The sequence below is a fragment of the Myotis daubentonii genome, chromosome 2, assembly GCF_963259705.1.
Source record: "Myotis daubentonii chromosome 2, mMyoDau2.1, whole genome shotgun sequence".
Classification (NCBI taxonomy): Eukaryota; Metazoa; Chordata; class Mammalia; order Chiroptera; family Vespertilionidae; genus Myotis; species Myotis daubentonii.
In genome coordinates, this window is record NC_081841.1 from 15,013,090 (window position 1) to 15,026,132 (window position 13,043).

General features: G+C 39.5%; 1 protein-coding gene across 6 annotated transcripts in view; it reads left to right on the forward strand.

The window, feature by feature from the left end:
- Positions 1-13,043, forward strand: part of IGF1 (insulin like growth factor 1) — a 71,263-nt gene that overhangs the window by 39,492 nt on the left and 18,728 nt on the right. For all 6 annotated transcript variants that reach the window (XM_059681822.1, XM_059681824.1, XM_059681825.1 and 3 more), the window contains exon 3: positions 12,114-12,295. In XM_059681822.1, coding sequence (XP_059537805.1) covers positions 12,114-12,295 — 182 coding nt within the window. The remainder of the gene's footprint in view (positions 1-12,113; positions 12,296-13,043) is intronic.

Below are 13,043 nucleotides of genomic sequence, written 5' to 3' on the forward strand. Positions count from 1 at the left end.
CCCCACTTTCAAGATGTCCCCAACTTAAGATGAACTGGCTCTGCAACTTACTAGATATATGGTTTGGGTTAAGTTATTAACCTTGCTAAACCTCAGTTTCCTCATATGTAAGATGACTATAATAATAATGCCTACTCCATGTAGTTGCTGTAGGATGGAAAGGAGATGAGATATGGAAAGTAATATTTGCTATAATAGCTTAATAGAAAGTACTCAACAAAGGGAAGCTATTGGTAGTGTATTATTGCAAGGCCCCCTGTTGATCTAAATGTCAAATAAATAAGTTTAAATATAAAATGAACAGAAGAATGAAATGTCCCATTTCAATCTCAAAAGAAACTTGTGTTTAATGGAAAAGTTTCCAATCTCATTTTGATTATATCTTTGGGTCTTTCTGACACTCTCTGGAGCACCTAGGATAAAACTCTGTCTTATAGTTTTATAGTTTCTTCTCTCTCATTAGCTCATCAGTATCCTCTAGATTTGTGTCTTCTCAAGTGTTCTTACTGCAAGGAGTGTCACCCTACTAAGTTAAAGTCCTGTTAGGGAGCTTAATTATGCTCAAACCAGGTAGCACAGTCTGTATAGAAACTCTGACATTTGAAGAAATACAAAATTTCAGATAGAAGGCTAGGAGAAAGAGACATTCTTGGCGAGGCCACAGATAACCAACCCAGACAGGGGGGAGAAGGCTGGGAAGGCAAAAGCCACAGACAAGGACAAGAGGAGAATTTTTGGCTGAAAGGAGAGTATTGAGACATCAACAGCCTGAAAAGATAAGTTCAGGGTGATTTATGGCCTGTTGAGTACCAGGAAAAAAAAAAAGATGTGGCAAAAGAAGGCACAGATGTTCTGAAAAAATTTGAGGAATTTATGATAGTTCATAGTCTGACTATAGGAAATGTCTGCCGAGGGCAGATATCAGGGGATGGTGGGAGTACTGGTTGGATGAGAAGATACTAGGAGGCTAAGACTTCACAAGTGACCTTTACCAAAGTCTCATCTTGAACCAGAAGCAAAGGAAGAAGAAGAAGAAGAGGACTAGAAATTGCTTAAAAATAAAAAAAAAACTCAATAAGTTAGCAAATCTTAGAAGTAGATTTAAATGTTTCTAAGCCAATGGTCCCCTTTTTCTAATTATTCTTTCCTTTACAAGTCATTGCCCATTATTCCAATGCACAGTTCAGGAATGAGGATGTGTGTAGCTCTCTCTACACTCTCTTATCATAAGCTACTATACAGTCAAAATCTTCACTTCTCTCTGCCCATCCCTATTATATGGGAGCTGCTACCAGACCTTGACCAGTCATTTTTTTCTCATCAACTTAACGGTTTATATATGTAGTTTTTATACAAATTTGCATCTAATTGACATCGTGGTAATTATGGAGACCATACCCATCTGGAGGCCCATGGATTTGAGATTCTCCTTTCTCACAGGTGTGAGAGGCTTAGACTGGGGTTACAAGGAAGCGGGCACAGAAGGTCCTCAACTTACTATGGCTCAACTTAATTATTTCTCAAATTTACGATGGTAAATTATACTTTGAATTATGAATTTTGGTCTTTTCCTGGGTTAGTGATATGCAGTAAGATTCTCTCTCATGATGCTGGACAGCAGGGCCAGCCACAGCTCTTAGCTAGCCACATGACTACAAAGGTAGACAATTGATACTCTTCAGTGTCGTATTAAATGCACTTTCGACTTAAGATATTTTCAACTTATGAGGGACTTATAGAAACGTAACCCCATCATAAGTCAAGGAGCATCTTTACTTACTGGGAATCTGAGAAGAGAGGTGGCTGCCCTGATAAAAGACTGTCCATTAGAAGAGAGCACTTCGCCCCTGAACTTGGGCCTTCACTTCCAGCTGGTTAGGACAGAGCTAATTATGCCTAAATATTAGCATAAGCAGTCCCTCCATACAGACTTCCCAACACAGATCTGAGCCAAAGAGAACAGACAGGAGGCAAGTATTAAGGGAAATAAGATGTCCCACAAGTAATATTTCTGGCCCAAAGGATCCTCTCAGCTCTATGACACATTAGGCCTTACATTGCTTGTTCCTAATGAAGTTAACTCATTCTGAAACCATGCAGAGGTTTTGTGATAAATTGAAAATGACTGCTGGGGCAACTGTCCCCAGTTCTCAGAAAGGAAATTCACAGAAGTGAGTGATTGGCTAGAAGGCCAAGTGACCATTGCCTCAGAGTGGGGCTCCAGAGCAATGTGGTCATTCACAGCGTGATTGAATAGTAAGAAAAAAAAATAGTTTGATTTTTTCAGCCAATATCACAAACTAAAAATATTTTTCTTTGTTAAATTTAGTAAAATAAATAAGAGAATCAGAGAATTTTATTGATTGATAAGAATATTTGCTGAAAAGCGCTTAGTGAGGTTTGGAGATGTAAGCACTATATTGGTCCCAGATGAAGTAGAGAACAGGATTTAGCTTGGAGACAAGCTCCAACTGAACCAAAAACCTCTCTTTCTTCTTATTCATAATCACCTCTTTAGTTCAGAAAAATAATAGTTTTGGGGTGGAGTGCAGGAGGGTAGCTAAAAGCTAACAGGCTCCGTGATTGCCAGGTTACTAAGAAGCCTCTTAAACAGACTTTGAGTTTCCTCTCATGTCCAAAGCACTTAAAGTCTCTTGGTCATGTTTGAGCAATAAAATATTAAGGAAAAAGTTATATCCTGAAATAATATAGTCTCTTTCTAAATAAACCATTCAGCCTTAGTCTGCATACTTGCTTGATATTTTGATGAATAATACTAAAACTTGCTTGAGAACTCCTTGTACAGATTTTAAAAGTTTGATAACCTTACCATTAGTTTATTTTATAAAAAATGGGGGGGTTAGCATTTGAAAAGCCATCTTTATAAGGGTCATCTTCTAATTTTGTCCTCTGGGCAGGAGTTGGGTACCGATGGCAGAGATGATGACCTGCCTGGAAGCCCATTCACTTCATTGGAGATGAGATAACATGTAGTCATAGCTGGACTTTTCAAGGGAAAATATCCATCTGTCCCCCTGGAAGGAACTGAATGCCGTACAGAAGATTCATATACCATTGACAGGCACCAAGGAAAGCAGTGAAATAAAATGTTGGCCTCACTGAGCACTAGGAAGTTCAACATTCTGGTCAACAATATTAATGCCCCTCCTAGAGCTTGTCACTTACTCATCTTTGAAGGTGCAGCTTTGGGAAGTGTGATGGTCAAAGGCCAGATCCAGGGATTTCCAGAAAGAGTCTTCTCACACTCATTCTCGTTTCCAAACACCCATGCAAGTGAGGGCCAACGCTTTTCCTTATTCCTCAAAGCCTTTAGGACCCTGATTTTCAAAATATAGTTTGATTCTTTCTACTGTTTTAAGAGCTTCCGCCAATGAATTTCATCCTTCTTATCCTCCTCCTAATTGCACGTGTATCCTGTCTTGAGCAGGTTTGTGTAATCCCCATAGATGGTCTTATCCCTTCCCCTTACTCCAGCTCACCTCCCATATTGGACATTTTCCCCCCACCAAATTCAAATTTGATCCTAGATTTCTTCAAATTCAGCCCATGAATCTTGTTTTTATCTAAAATTAAAGCCAACAAAGAGGAAACTCCTGGTTCTCTCATGGAACCTCTGTTCTCTATGTATCACCCTCATTTTAGGGAGAAACACTGAGATATCGTATATACCTTATTGATTAAAAAGTGGGTAGCATAGCCCAGCTGGTGTTGCTCAGTGGTTGAGCACCAACCCATGAACCAAGAGGTCCCAGGTTCAATTCTTGGTTAGGGCACATGCCCAGGTTTCGGGCTCAAACCCTGGTGGAGGGCATGTAGGAGGCAGCCAATTGACATGTCTCTCTCATCGATGTTTCTATCTCTCTATCCCTCTCACTTCCTCTCTCTCTAAAATCAATAAAATATATATACTGTATATATATATATATATATATATATATATATATATATATATATATATATTAAAAGTGGGTAGCATAACCATCTAGATAATACTTGGAGTCGGATTGTTGGAAGAAGTGCTTGATCTTATTATCTAGTTCTAGTACTTTGGTTGTCTATGTGAGAAGACTGCATCTCAGAGAGTTTGGATGACTTGTGAGTTCACATGAAGGATCTGGGGCGAGAATCCATTGTTGCTATCAATATACCATACTGCCTTCTTTTCATTCTCTCTCTGCATATTGCTCTGTGCTTGGTGCTCTAGAAATACTCCGCATGCCAACACACTGGCATAAAAGGGACATCACACACAACCCAGTTGGCACTGAAGTGCACCGCATGCAGTTATTTATATCATGCAATGCCTTACCCACCCTCTCTTCCCTCCCTCTGCCTTCTCTCAAAGTGTCGCTGACTCGGGCTGTTCTGCTCTGCAGTAGTGCCAAGGACTGTTTCTGCCACTGTGCAAGCTGCCTTCCGACAGCTTACTCCACCGCCCTCCGACACAGACCCGGATGCCTCTCCTTAGGGGCCTCCACCTCATGTATCTCTCCCTTCAGACACACCAGATTTCCCTGGCAGATGTTACCCTGTAACCTGCCATCCTGACCGTGTCACACCCACCCCTGGGAAAATCTCCACATGCACCCTAAGCAAAACACAAAGGCCAGAGTGAGGAGACTGACAGGGAACAGGGCCCCAGAGAACACAGGGCAGGTGCCAAGTTGCAAAGAAAAGAGAAATGATAGACTTTAGAGTGAAACTAAAAATAAATAGAATGTGGTTTAATACCCCTTTGGCTGATTCATCTTTCTGTGGTATCAGAAAGAGGGGTGTTCCCCTCTATTCATGAGGGCCTTCTGTTTTGCCTACAAGGCATCTCTTCCCACATCTGAAAGAGTAAACTAACAATAACAGTGTAAGTAGAGCAGATAATGCTGGTGGCTTGGCTACAATGTCCAGGTTGGAGCCAGACTCATCTTACAATTTCCGTCACAGTCTGAAGGAAAAAAAAAATGAGATAACCAAGGTCCACGTATGTGATTCCTCAACATCCTTTCTTATTATTCCTCGTATGATCTGTTTTCAACCCATTCTGGCATGGGTCCAAGATGGAGTAGTGATTACGAAGGCCTGGTGACATTGGATACTTGGGAGCTGCTTATCCCCAAAGCATGGTTGGCAGGAGACAGAACCTTAGTTCTTAGTCATTCCAGGGAGGAAACTAAACTCTAATTCCTAGGCTACCATGAGCTGCCTAGTCACCCAAGAGTTTATCTGTGAATAAAAAGAATGGTCAATGGCCACCAATAGCAGGTGACTGGAAGATACAGATGAAGGAAAGAAAAGAAAGAGGTGTGGCATGAAATGGAGAGAGGGAAGAGAAAGACATAAGGTGGTTGAAAGTGATTGGGAAATCCCTCTGACCATGTATTTTGTTCATCCCATGGGTCATAGCATTTTTTAAATAAACAAATGGATGCTAATCCTGGAAACTCAATTATTTTGGACAGTGGATTATTTGGAAGAAATAAAAGGTAACAATAGGTCAAGAGAAGCCCATGCAACTTTGCTTTGTTTGCCTTGATTGGAGGATCCATTCCAATAAAGTGTCTATTTCAGATTAATCTATTCAGGGCAGCCTATAGGGGGTGGGCAAAACTTTTCCAGTTGTGAGTACATGAAACACAGAGATCATTCATTCTTGCATTATTAATTATTGATTATTCTATTATTTATTTGTATTACAACTGCAAACCCACTTTTTCCCACCCCTATAAATAACATAAAGCTTGGATATCCTTTCAAAAGAAGTTATTCATTCATTTTCATGGAGAACAGAACTCCTCTACCTAGAAAGGCCATCTTTTTCAACCAAATTTTGGAAAGGGTGCATTTTTTGGAGAAAGAGAGAAAGAGGATACCTGCCCAGATAGCTGTATTAGCCAACTCAACTCCGTAATAATAATAATAGCTACATTTATTTAGAGTTACTATATACCAGGCATTGTGAAAAATAATTCACACACATTCTCATATAATCTTCACAGTAGTTCTGGGAGTTACTCTTATTATGTCTATTTTACATAAAAGGACCTGTGTCTTAGAAGATTTGGTGCCTTGTCCAAGGTGAACAGTGAACATGTGGCAGAATCCAAGTCTGTCTGACTCCCAAACCTGTGCTTTTAGTCACTCCACATATTGCCTCCTGCACTGGTATGACATATGTCACAGGGAGGTCATACTCAAATCTTATAATATGTTCTAAATAATTGAAAACATATAACCAGAAAGTGGTAGCTATCTTATAGACCAGACCCAATTGAAACAATTCGAACATAACAATGATCTCTTGACACTTGATTATCTTTTACCTTAGATGTTGATCAACCAAACTATTCCCTTAGGAAAATATTTCTGCCCAGCAAAGTATTTCTCTTGCCAAAGTGTAATTTTTTTTATTGGCTATGTCTACCTCCTCTAAGCCCTGGAAACAGACCTAAGCTAGTAAATTGTGCTGTCCTGGCAAGACAATCATCCCCCAGGGCTTTATATCAGGCTAAAGTAATATATAATGTTGCTTCCCACTCTGTCGGCCCATTTCTCCAAAGAGTCCTAAAACAGTTATGTTTCTCCTCTGAATCTCCAGTTCTATTGTTCCTAGGCCTTGTGCTGAAGCACCTGGCCTTGGAGACCGAGGCAGACTGAATAGCACTATTTTCACACCTGCCCTTGGAGTTGAAGCTTCCAAAAGAAAGGAGGATTTGAAGACAGGTGCAATGTCCTGGAGCTCTGCTTCATTCCTTTTAGACCCAAAGATATACAAACATTGATTGATTGGGCAACAGGAAGACTTTGGTCTTTTGGGTTATGAGGATTTAGTAGCTGCGAAACAGCTGCTGGGGGTGGTGGCAGATTGAACAGGGTCGTGATTCCTAGAAAAGATGTCCTTGTCCAATTGAGAAGTAGTGGGACCAGCAAACACTGGCAATTAAAAATTAACAAGGGCCAAAGTGAAATCGATGCCTACATTTGATAGGTTTTCGAGAAAAGCTTATGACATGCAGTTCATAGAAGAGAGAACATTTTCTGTGCTCACTTTTACAGATGCCAAAGGTCAGTCTTACTTGGAAAAATCTTTCTGCAGAAAAGCAGAAATATACAGAGTTCTCTAGCACCTTATAAGGCAGGCATTAAACATATATTTTAGAAAAACTTCTCCAAAAACAATTTTGATTTCACAGTGTTTGGCAACAGCTCCAATACTAATGGTAAGTCACTTGATTCCTGATATATGTTTGAATATGTGTGTATACATACCCGTGTTAATCTAAGTGCATAATGATGCTGCTAGTTATAGTAGCAAAAGCTTCTTTTCTTATCCTTACTAAGCACATGTTTTAACTCAAGTGTGATTTCCATAAAATTTTTAAAAGGTAATGTATTGAATTATCAAAGGGCTTTAAGTAAAATGTAAATCCTACTTATTCAGAAAATAATAACCATTGAAGGTAGTATTACATTTTGGATCTGGATAATAGTCATATCACAATTTTCTTTCTATTAGGAATTCATGAAAGGAGTCCTGTTTTCCATAGAAAGCCACAAAATGTGTAAGAAATATTGAGAAGTGAGTCTTATTTTACCAGAAATGAAAATAGCAGTTGAAATGCTAAGATGGAGACAATTTTAAAATTACTCACATTTTACCCAACTTTCCTACTACTATCCCATGCAAAATTATGTCTACTGAGCACATTTTTATTAGATAAGGTAGTCCATGGAGCAATGCTGAGCTAAGAAACTAACAATACACAGTTATTCCAAGTTATCATCATGTCTGGAAGTTATGGATAAATAGTTGGTGCAGGACACCTAACTTTCTGCCTTCTAAAGATTTTAACAGTAATATTTGGTCATGTAATCAAGACTTCGTTAATCAAAGTTAAATGCAAATTAGTTTTTTATAAAAATCCCATTGTGTTTTCTGTAAGAAACATAACTGTGAATTTTCTAGAAATAGCCCTTGAAATCCAACCTGAATTATCTTACTTCTTTTTTCCTGCTTTCAAAATATGATCAAATTTAGAAACTCCTTTTGTTAGCAATTTCTAGAGAATAGTTTTATTCCTCAGAACCCAAAGATTAAGTACATGTCTTCAGAACTGCATATTTCCCTATTTGGAAAATGTTTCCATTTCCATTATTTAAGTACTGATTCTTCAATTAGTGGCAAAATTAAAATAATTGAAGCGTTCTCAATAAACAAGTGGGGAAGTTTCCAACTGCCTTCCCAGAAACCTGGAAGAAATGCAACCACATGTAGAACCAGTAGAGGTAGCACCATTTTTACCAGTGATTAATGACTAGAGCTCTCTGCTCAAGAAGTGATGACCCCTGGGAACTCTCAGCATTACACCTTCTCTTTCAGGGATGGAGGGAAGTGAGGAGCTTGCAACCCAGACAAAATGTGAGACTCAGCTAATTGGTGTGGTTTTGATGATGCCACAATTCTGCCCAAAATCCTTGTAACTAGCAAGTTTGCCCTGTAGATTATTGAATTACTCCACTGATCATGCATTATTTAAAGGGAAATGCTATTATTATAGAAGCCATCTGTTTAACCATTGGAATTCTGTCTGTTGGCCAACTTTCAAGATACAGTAGTGCACTGTGACTACACACGCAATAAGACAAGTCAAGGCCTACATTAAATGGCCAACTTTTATAAATGCCTGTTCACTCTAATGACCAAGTGAGTGTAGAGATACTTCATGATGCCAGTAGGACAGAACTCTGAGACTGTACCTAGCTGCAAAAGGAACTATCCCAGTCACCTGTCTTTTGTTTTAGCATCAATTGCAGGAGTGGGGAACCTTTTTTTCTGCCAAGGGCAGAAATATATGATGATATTTATAACATCATATGCAGGCCTTACAAAGTTATCAACTTAAAAATGAGCCTACTATATTTGGTCAAACATTAAATTTACTCACCCCTAATGCCATGGCAGGGCTACACCAAATGATTTTGAGGGCCTCATATGGCCCCCAGGCTAGACCTTCCCCACCCTTGAAGTAAAGAAAAATGTTTTGAGCATCTTGGGGAAGCTCAAATGATGAATAGAAAATAAATTTTCATCTTCTGAGTTAGAAAGTATTCTAACCTCTTTCCTGAAGACAACATAAATGGCTTCCAAACATATTGAACATTTGGCCCGGATGGGTTTTCTTCTGCATTTCTTTACTTGTTACAGATTCTTTGGAATAGAAAGAACCATATCACCATGTACTGTGTTCAAAACAGGAATATTATCCTTGCATCTCTCACAGGTGTTCATACCACCTTTACTTGACTACTTCCAACAATGGGAAATTCATTACTTTTAAAAGAAGTTTGTCCCATTTTTAAAACTTTTGAGCCCAAATTGTTAGAAAAATTTTCTCTTATAGTAAGCCAATATTTGTTTCCCGTTCACCTACCAAGGTCTGATTCCACCCACGGGAGCAGAATTGCATAGTGCCTAATGGGAAGTTTTTAAAGGAAAGAATATAACAATTCACTCTATCACATTTAAAAATTAGTCACAATGACCAGAGCTGCAATTTAGAGGTCATTAAAAATCCCTTTTTTTTTCCAAACTTGATACTGGAGCAAATTATGTTCCTGCCTTTCTAGTAAACTACACTGTATTTTCTAGTGTTAGCCCATAGCAATAAGTATCTTTATTTTGCTTCTGGAAAAAGAAGTAACGTGAGGCATTTGAAGATAAAGGGCAAAACTTGGACCCTCAACTGTGGCCTCTCAGTTGGCACGAAATTATTTTTATTAAATATCTTGATATAGAACCAGAAACCAAGCCTATAGGACACTTCAAAGGACTAATTAAACTTTAAAAGGCAATAGATAACTACTGTTATATTCATATATCGCCCAATGAAGTACAATCAGTCCATTGTAGACACTATGAATAGACAAAGAAAAACATCTTTCTAGGATTGTGGTAGGATAACTGATAGCTGCATTTATAGCCAAATCCAAGTCTTTATACCACTATTTCAACATTTTTAAAAATATGGACATAAGGTACTTTCTTTACAAAACATTTTTTAAAGAGTCCTAAATTTCTCTTTCCCTAAATTCTTGATCTGTGGACTAAAAGAGCACAGCTATTTTATAGTCTGAGTCTTCTACACCAGCTGATCTTCCATGGCAAGTGGAAACCCTGCTGAGGCACCAGTGGGGGCCAGCTGCCTGGTTCCCCCAAACCCCTCAATCACAAGGAGCCCATAGGGTTTGCCTCCAGCTAAAGCAGCAAATCCACCCAGAGAGACCACAAACTGAACCCTCACTGAGCTACTACCCTCTGCTGCCCTAAGAATGGTAATACACCTGCCTTCTGTGAAGAAGCATGAATGGGCTCCTGTGCTAAACACCAGAAAAACAATTTGTGTTCTCAGAGGATGCCGCCAACAGTTGGCCCTTTGGGCCACAAGGCTGCCAGACTAAGCTGGTGGTGGGCTATTACCCTGGGAGTTCCAAATATACATTGTGGATTTTGACTTTCAAAACTCCATCCTAAAGAGCAGTGTCATTATTATGCAAATGCAGACTTTTTAAATGTAAAATATCGTGCTGTCTCCTGTGTCAGGAGTTAAGATCGAATATATGTCAGACTGATTAATTGGATTCTTCTAGATCAATGGTTTACACATTTTCCACCATGAAATCTGAATGTCAGTGGAGAAAACCAGCCCTCCTTTCCCCCTCCTCCTCCTACTTCCCAAGGGAGTTAAGGGACAGGAGAGAAAGCTGAGACAGGGTCCCCCTGCCCTTGCCTGAATCAGGGCACTTTTACTTCTGTCTGTTTTATATATTGGTATATAAGCAAGATTCGTTTTAACAAGAGTTCTGCTATGACAAAAAGCTTACAAAGGATCCAGGTACATTTTAAGGTCCATGTAAGCTTGTTTTGCCCTTTCTTTTCATTCTAGAGCCAGGAAAAGTGTATTCAAATCAAAACAAAATGAAACCAGACTAAAACCTACTTGCCAAGTAAAGAGGTCTAATTGATTTGCAAATATCAAGAGAAATTTGACTCATCGTGTTCCCTATGGGCAATCCAGGTCACAGGAAAGGTGGACGTTTAGTTCATTCTGTCTCGGTCTAATAGTTGTTCTATAAGAAGACAGAATTGATTGTTCTGGTCTCTCTGGGGTGATAGGAGAGAGAGCCCTATCACATCGGTATTGTCATCAGTTCCAAGTTCCAAGGTTTCTGGATGCAGTCAACAGTAACACTGCTTCTTCACAAACCATGTAAGTTCCTGGGAAGGGGTGCTCAGAGAAAGCAACCCAATATTTATTTAGGACCTACTATGTGTCTAGTGATACTCTAAGTACTTTCCATATATTATCTCATGTAATCCTCAAACAACCCTCACAAGAAAGATATCATTAATCCCACTTTACAAATGAGTAAACTGAGGCTCAGGAAGCTTCAATGACTTGTCCAGAGTTGTGCAACAGGTCTTCCAGGCTCTGTGAGGCGCTTGGGCTTGGCAGAGAGAAGATCTGGGTTAAACTCTTGGTTCTACCATTTACTGCAGAATGACCTATAGCAAGTCCTTCCCAACCCCGAGTTTCAGCCTCCATACCAGGAAAGTAGGAGTCTTTCCTAGATTTAAAATCTCACTGATGTTCATACAGTGGAAGCAACTAAGCAAAAGAGCAAATATTTGAGCCATCCTGCATATAAAAACGATGCAAATTTTCTAAAAAGGTAAAGGAAACTGAATGCATGGTCCTCTTTTATTAATATCCCTAGCAGCCTCTCAAACCAATTTATAAAGAAAGGGTAGGATTGGGCCATACCGTTTTTTGGCTGAAGGCTGCTGAGAACATCAGGAGAACTAACACAAAGTATGTTGTGAATGAGTGTAAACGAGTGTGATACAGGTTCCTGGAGACGTACTAGAATCCAGAAGGATCTATAGGAACAGGAATTGTTGGAGAAGCTTCAAAGAGAGGTTCACATACACATGTGTGGGATGACTAGGCATGGGGAGAGGAGAGTCTTCAGAGTCTAGGTGGAACCATGAATTTGGAATATTCCACTCTAAAGCCAGGCCACTCTGCATTTCATTTGTACAGACAAGCCCACAGGGTATGGCTCCAACAGTCGGAGGGCAATTCAGACAGGCATTGTGGACGAGTGCTGCTTCCGAAGCTGTGATCTGAGGAGACTGGAGATGTACTGCGCCCCACTCAAGCCTGCCAAGTCAGCCCGCTCCGTCCGTGCCCAGCGCCACACTGACGTCCCCAAGGCTCAGAAGGTAAGCCAGCTGGAGTGGGACCCCGCCATCCTCAAGAGATCTGTGTCTTATATGTGTGGGTGGACCAAACAGTAATTTAGTCCCCATAGTCTCCTGTCTTACAGGTCAAAATAGCTCCATTCTCACCCTAGATGTCCATCCCTTTGGTCACTCCACATTGCAAATTCTCTTTTGCACTGCTCTGAACAATCAGATAACCAGCAGGTGGTGAAGAATGGTAATAGCTACCTCATCAGGTCGCTCTGAGAATTAACTTACTGCACATACAGTGCTTTCCATGTGTCTGCACAACACAGCTGTTGGGCAAGTGTTAACATCTGTCATAATTGTAATTAAGAACAAAACCTGGAAACTTTCAGGTCCTGGTATTCTGCAAAGGTGTAAAAAAACACAACTCTAAAATGGGAACTATTTGAAATTCACATCCAATGGCAAACATAGTTAAAGAAAAACATTAAAAATAGAAATTTCTGTTTGGCTCAAAGAATACCTAGAAATTTCTAATGGCCAAAATTTGCAGGTGTCTTTTTTAAAAGCTAGATTTTAAACAAACCTTAGAGGTACTATCTCTGCCATCAAGAGCATGTAAATCATCTGATGCATGTTTGTCACCTGATAAACTTTTGTTGAATGAATGAATGAGTGAATGAGTAAACAAGTGAATATAAGTGATTAACATTTTAGTCATGAGGTAGAAAGAATGAGAACTAAAGAGAAGGTGAAGTATGAAGAAGGAAGAGAGGAAGGT